At 45.0% G+C, this 6,927-nt stretch overlaps 1 protein-coding gene across 3 annotated transcripts in view; it reads right to left on the bottom strand.

Annotated features, from left to right (window-relative positions):
- Positions 1-222: 222 nt before the first annotated feature.
- Positions 223-6,927, bottom strand: part of Pgbd1 (piggyBac transposable element derived 1) — a 15,005-nt gene continuing 8,300 nt past the window's right edge. For all 3 annotated transcript variants that reach the window (XM_005398967.2, XM_005398968.2, XM_013521783.1), the window contains 3 exons: positions 6,129-6,252; positions 5,560-5,617; positions 223-1,950 (listed from right to left, as the gene is read on the bottom strand). In XM_005398967.2, coding sequence (XP_005399024.1) covers positions 381-1,950; positions 5,560-5,617; positions 6,129-6,252 — 1,752 coding nt within the window. In that variant the 3' untranslated portion in view covers positions 223-380. The remainder of the gene's footprint in view (positions 1,951-5,559; positions 5,618-6,128; positions 6,253-6,927) is intronic.

Here is a 6,927-nt window from a genome sequence, read left to right as displayed (position 1 = left end):
CTCATGTGACTCAGTTCCTCAGTTTTAGCTCATAGGCACTATCTCTACTTTGGACTGTGGACTCAGTGCCATTCTCTGGCTACCATGATAGTGTCCATTTCACAATGGCACTTGCTAGACGAAAAGGGGAGGGCAGGATTTCACTATTTTAATGCACAAAAATAATTCAAAATATGACTTCCCAAGTCTGCCACAAAATTAAGACACAGAGAAAGGTTCCACTGGAATTTAACACTCTCAGATATTTTTTAGCATTACTTGAAATTCTATGTAAATGTCTGGTTTAAAAAATAGTACTTAATAATTACACTATATACATCAGATCTGCTTTGGTAGGGCTACTCTCTAATTTTTCTGGCCTGTTACTGTCTCCATTTTGTTCACCTGCCTTCATCTGACAGATGAGCATTGTGTCCCAAGTAGAAATACGCAACACGTTTTCGGAAATCCAGGAGGTCTAAAGAGGTGCCTGGGTTAGAGATTCTGTGCAGGTGCCATGCATTGCTCATGGCTATGTCAATCATGTAGCTCACCAAGATGGAGTACCATTTCTTGCTTCTTAACTTCACTCTATATTTGGAAATAATTTGATCCATTTTAGATACTCCTTTCCTGCATTCCTCATATAATTTCACGATGGCTGGTTGACTTGGCTGAATGATCTTGTCATGATCAGCAAAACCACTTGTTTCACTGACCGGGTCTATACCTACAGCATTGGAGCACAAACTGATAATGCCATCGCCATGCCAACGACACAAAATTATCTCATCGTTTTCTTCCACTCGGAAATCAAAATACCCCCTCTTCATTTTTTTCATATGTTCTGCATTCATAAGTGGACATTTTCCAGTCCTGTTTTCACGAATTGATCCAGTCGCCCTCACCCCTTTCTTCTTCAAAGCGGACATCAATTTCACACTTGTAAAGAAGCTATCGAAACACAGGTGGTAGGGATACTGGCCTTTCTCTAAAAGAACATCAGCAAAGTTCATCACTAGATTGCCACCTAACCCAAGGTCAAGATCCTCGTCTGCCTCCAAAGTGGATTCTTCTTGATAGGGCTCAAACCAAACCAGGTAACCTTGTATGGTGGCACCACACCAGATCTTATAGCCAATTCTAAGAGGCTTTCCATTCAGAAACTGGTCGGTATCAAAGCATTCACACATTGATTTACCAAAGCAATAATATTCTTCTAGGGGAGCATACAGGAGGAAATTTTTATTCATTTGCTTTATGAGAGGTCTCAATTTTGAAAATTTATCTTTCTGATCTAGGTGATTATTATCTGCAAAATGCAGGTATGCGAGAATCAATTCAAATCTGTCTCTTTTAATTGCATCTCTAACCAGGTTCTGATCAGCATCAGAGATCTCCCAATACATCCCCCTTCTGGGACACCTTACAAATCCACTCCAAAGCAGGATACCAAATACACATCTCATTTCCTGAACTGTGACTTCCAAACTGACATTTTTTTGAGAAGCATAATTATTTGTTTCATTAACAATCAAGCTGAATGTTTCATCATCAAAAAATAATTCAAAGAGTTCTACTGGGTTCAGCTTTTCACTCTTGAGGTTCAGAAGTCCAGAATCCAATGCTGACCACTGTGGAAAGTTGGGATTGAGGTCTCTTTTAGTCCATCTCTTCTTTGGGACGCCAGCCACCTTCAGCTTTTTCTGAGCAGGCTGTATGTCAGGCTCATTATCTTCCTCCACATCTGAGTCATCAGAAAACGCAAGGCCTTGGAGCAGTTCGCTCACTCGAGCTTTGTCTTTTTTTCTCCCTTTCCGAGTAATGTCTCCCGCTGCATACTGCAAGGATGTGATGTGCATCCGGGCCCACAAGTCACGGGGTGGGTGACGATCCACAGGAGTGTTCATATTCAAGACTGACTTTTCCGGAAGGACAGCAGTACTACAAGAGTTGTGGGACACACAATCTCTGGGAAAGAAAAAAGAACATGTTACAGAAATCCCAAATCGCATTCCTCTACCCAGGACAAATGTGAAGCATGGTCGGGGTGTTATGGTTGATACATTGTGTCAACTTGGGGAGTCCAGAGGTTTGGCTAAGTGACTCAGCAGGAAGCCAGGTGCTTACTTTGTGTACATCCTGAGCCTGTAGAAGAGGAGGGCATGTAGATTATGTGAGAGCTACAGGCCCCTTAGGTGGAGGTAGCCTGTTTACAATGTAAGGGAGGGGAAGAGGCAGCTTGCCACCATTCCTCCCTTTCGCTCTGGCTGCTTTGCTGTTCAGCTGCCATTCCCCCTTGCTCTTGCTGCTTTGCTGTCTTCTGCCTCAGAGCCAGCCAAGTATGGACTGAAACCTCCACAAACTGTAAGCTAAATAAACCTTTCCTTCCTAAATTTTGGGCATTGGGTATTTTGTCTCAGCAATGAGAGAAAAGTAACCAAGACAAGGCAGGGAGGGGAGGGGATAATTCTTCCATGGGAAAGACTTTGGCTGGACGTAACTTTTCTGGCCTCTCCACCTCGCATTCATTCCTCATGACCCAACTAACTGTTCCATCTGGGAGAACCAACCAGGCCTCTCTAGCAGAGCCCCTCCCTGTCCTCTTCCGGAGCGGCGCTCCTTTTCTCCACCAGTGCAGTGGGCAAGCCTCAGCGGTGACAGCTGCACACCTCTGTCAGTGTGAGCCTGTCGGGCTCTGCCCCTGCCCCTGAACTGCTTCATCCAGTCAAGCTAGCGTCAACAGGAAGGTGAACTTCTAGCTCCTTCCGTTTTACTCCAGTGTCCCTGCCAACTGGTTCTTAGATGAAGAAGGTCTCCACACATCTGTCAGAGATTTTCTGAATGTGGAAGGACTTTCACAAAGTATATATAGCTTAAGACCAACTCTTGTTCGTTTCATCAGGCTATACTGCTTCACAGCTAACAGCCTCTTGAAAAGCACCAATGCATCAACTCCAGTGTTTGTGGTTGGAGTTCATACAGATGAAAACTTATTTACAAGAAAGCTGAACACAAGTTTGATGGTCTGCAATGAAGTCTGAGCCTTTGACAAAATGCAGGTACTGAAGCAAATGTAGAAATCTTTCACCAGCCATAATTTGAGATAAGGTGTACCCTAAAGAGGTGTTGCTGACCAAAACACTTCCTGCTCAGGTTTCTGCACAGTAACCTGCAGTGACGTTGCTGCAAAGAAGACACCCGCTGTGTCACTGTCAGTGTCTTCCCACTTATCCAGCCCAAGGAGCCTTTTGGGCCAGGTGGCTTTGAAGCAACACGGCAGCCTGGCATTTGTTGCACTGGTAATTTTTGGAACTAACTCCTCAGTAAAGAACAATTCAAAATACTGCAGTGGGTCAGAGGTGTCTGACATCAGCTCTTCTATGTGATAAAGTCACACCTCTGACATGGAGCAGAACATGAGCTGACTGTTCCCGAGTGTGACCCCAGTCAGCCGGTGTGTGACCGTTCCCATCAGATTCTGAACTAGACAGGGCCTGACCACATCGTCTTCTGAAGCACTGTCCAAAACTGCATCAGAATCTTCTATTTTGGAAAAATCAGATTCATCAAATGAATCCTTGGCTAACAACTGTTTAACAAATGCTACGTTTTCTAGGCTTTGACATTTTCAGTAAATTTTCTAAGTGGAAAAATCACTACTAAAACCAGAATGCTATAAATAAAATGGTTTTTGTTTCCAAAGACTATCCATACATTAAAGTGATGCAAAAATGATTTAAAAAAAGCAAAGTATTAGGGAGCAAACCTTGAGGGTAGGGTTAGGTTGTAACCCACAAGTTACCTCACAGCCCCAAGTGCCACTGTGGAACTCTGAGGCGAACGGGAAATGGGGTAAGCCTGACATGGCACAGGAAGGATCTGGGAGTGGGAAGTGGGAAAGTGTGACGGGAGGGGTGGGGCAGGGACTAGGCGAGGCGCGGAACTGCGGTGGCTGGACGCAGAGCCTGGATGCAGAGCCGCTCCGCCCTTACAGCCCGCTTCCGGGCACGTTTCATGTGAAACGGCAAGGTAACTTTATTATTATTTTTATTTTATTTTATTTTCAGTTGTAGTGGAATCTGAACCCCAGGCCTCAAACGTTCTAGCTAGCACTCCAGCACTCAGCCATATTTCTAGCCCCCTTAAAAATTTTATTTGAACTTATTTTTTGTGGTACTGAGCTTCATTCCTATCCACTCTTTTTTTTTTTTAGGACAGGGTCTCCCTGTGTAGTCCATCCTGGCCTTGAAGTCACTATATATATAGCCCAAGCCACCACACATGGCCAGCCTTCGAGACAAGGTCTTGCTAAGTCTCCAAACTGAGCTAAAACTTGCAATTTTACTGCCTCAGCCTCCTGTGTGCAGCCATGCCCAGCATGACGTCGTCTTCTTACAGCACTGTGAGTCGCGGTTTCGGTTCCACGTCCAGTCTCCAGTTTTAGCCTTCTGCTCCAACACCATGCCTCTTCCCTCAGTGCAGTGTGGCTCTGCGCTCACTACCTTCACGAAAAAGTTCAATTCTCTTGTTAAGCTTCAAAGAGATTTCCACTGTAGGGACTGGTGGTATAGCTTAGTGGTAGAGAGCATGGTGAGGCCCTGGGTTTAGTTCCTTTTTTTTTTGTTTTTTTCCGGTACCAGGAATCAAACTCACGAACTCGTGCTTGCCAGGCAGGTGCTGTGCCACTGAGCTAAATCCCCAGCCCTCTGTGGTTTTTTTTTTTTAAAGAATGGGATTTTTGTTTTGTTTTTGTTTTTACTTTGTGGTACTGGAGATCGAACTCATGACCTGGCACTTGCCAGGTCGGCGCTTATGCCACTGAGCTATATCCCCAGCCTAAAACCAAAATACATGAATGAATGAAAGAGTGAATGATTTAGCTTCCTATTTCCCTAAGATGAACGAACATCAATAAGGAAAATTCACTTCCTCATGCCACTCCTGCCTGCCCTTCAGGCTGATTACACATGTTGTTTTCTTTCTCCTCTTTTTTCCAATCTGAGAAGTTAATAGCCTCACAAGAAGCCAGCCCTCTGCCTGTGACTTGGTCCCTCCCCTTCTGCTGCTGGGTTGTCTGTTACACTTACCCTGTTCCCACAACCGACACAACAAAGTACCTACTCCTGCCATTTCTTATCAGCTCCTTTCCTTCTGATCTTCTCCCTGCTTGAGTCTCCTAGTGGAGCTTGAAAGTACCTGCACTTGTGCTCCCCAAGCCCTCTTCCCGTGCTAATGTTTCTTTCCTCCACTGTCACAGTAGCTTCCCTGGCAGCCTTTGCCGTCACCTAAGTTCTTCGCATCTGGCTTCTCCAGTTAGGCCTCCAAGGAAGTGTACGGAAGCACAGGCATAGTAACTGAGCAGGACAGAGGCTGGCTTCTGGAGGCAGCTGTATGCCAGCTCCAGGTTTTGTGTAACTGTTAAGGACGGAGAGGCCGTCTTGACACAGGCCTCCATGAAGACACAGTGGGAGTGGCACTTTCTCTTGTTATTTTCCAGGGCAGTGATTATGACATGCTGGTTTCAGTCCAATTTCCTGTATCTACCGGGATGGGCCACTTAGGAGCACAAGCACTCACCTGTTGGATACTCCTGAGGTCTTGACACCTTGTCGTATTTTTTCACAGGTATCTTGGTCTGCATTAAACAAACCACCTTGCATTATTTTTCCTAAAATAACACATTAATTATTTATATAACATCTGGTCCATGAACTTAGAAAAAACAATCTCTGGGATAGAGAAATGACAGGCATGTTGGATGCAGTCTCAGCAGTCCTATGGAACGCAAAGGAAGGGTCCACTGGGCCAGCCGGGCAGAGGGCTCTGCAGGGCACGACACGAGAGAATAGCTCCTCCTCTGAAGGACAGAGGGGCCAGGAAGAGGCATTGTCATGGCTCCCAAAAATAAAGGGACACCCGAGAATGGCAAATTACCTAGAATTCTTGATGGCCAAGAAAGAAAAGAAGTCAAAAGAAGGGATATTCACTCCAAGGGGGAAGGATATTCATTGACGATCACAAGAACCAGTAACTCAGGCAATCGGGGAAGAAGATAGTGTTACTAGAAAGGGTACAAAACGGTAAGGGCCGAGGGAAGTCTAGAGATAGAGCCCACAGGAGGTGTCGGTGAAGGGGACTGTGCTTACGCATCCGGACTGCAGCCATCTCCTGAGCTGAGTTCTCACAGAGGTTCCTCGGAGCCACACTTGCATGTGGCCACTCCCTCAGTGCGGAGGCCTGGGCGGGCTCTTCCCTCCTCTTCATCGACATCTAAAAGGAAAACGTAGCCTCTTGGTTTCACCGTGGCAAGGACGCAGGTCCAGTTGTAAAGGGTATTGAGTATCATATTATAAACAGATGGTACCAGGTACACATGGCACTCTGTAAATCTGTGGCAACTTTTTGTATAACAATAACACGCAGGACCAGCTCATGCCAATGCTACCACAGGGTGAGGCCAGATTCAAGGCCTGAGACAATCCCACACTACAACAAACCTTCCAACATGCTACATGACTTTCAAATGTCCTGCTGAACCAAACCTACCATCAGCATAAATCAGATGCAATGAAGTATAAGAATCCTGAAGAGTTTTATGGGATGACCCTGAAAAACCAGTAATTTAAGAGTGTTTCAGAGAAGAAAACTTAAATGAAGTAAAGATACTGTTACAAGAGCTGACTCACTCCAACCGTCCTCCTCACTGTTTAAATAGCACCTCCTACTATGGTTCAAGAGTACTTCAAGATAGTATCTCACTTATTGTAAATGCAATTAAACTGACTACAAATATATAATGGAGGAGTCTGGAGGGTCCTTTTAACAGACTCAGAACTTAATACAAATTCAGAGATCCCATGAGTTTCACGAATAGAGATTATTTAAAATTTTTAAAAGCCAGCAATAATACATAAATTAGGAAACTTGGCCTCCGGTGCACGGGGA

This window comes from Chinchilla lanigera, unplaced genomic scaffold, assembly GCF_000276665.1.
Source record: "Chinchilla lanigera isolate Chin_1 unplaced genomic scaffold, ChiLan1.0 scaffold00064, whole genome shotgun sequence".
NCBI classification, from domain to species: domain Eukaryota; kingdom Metazoa; phylum Chordata; class Mammalia; order Rodentia; family Chinchillidae; genus Chinchilla; species Chinchilla lanigera.
Note: the sequence above shows the minus strand (reverse complement) of the source record. Positions and strands in the feature narration are given on the sequence as shown.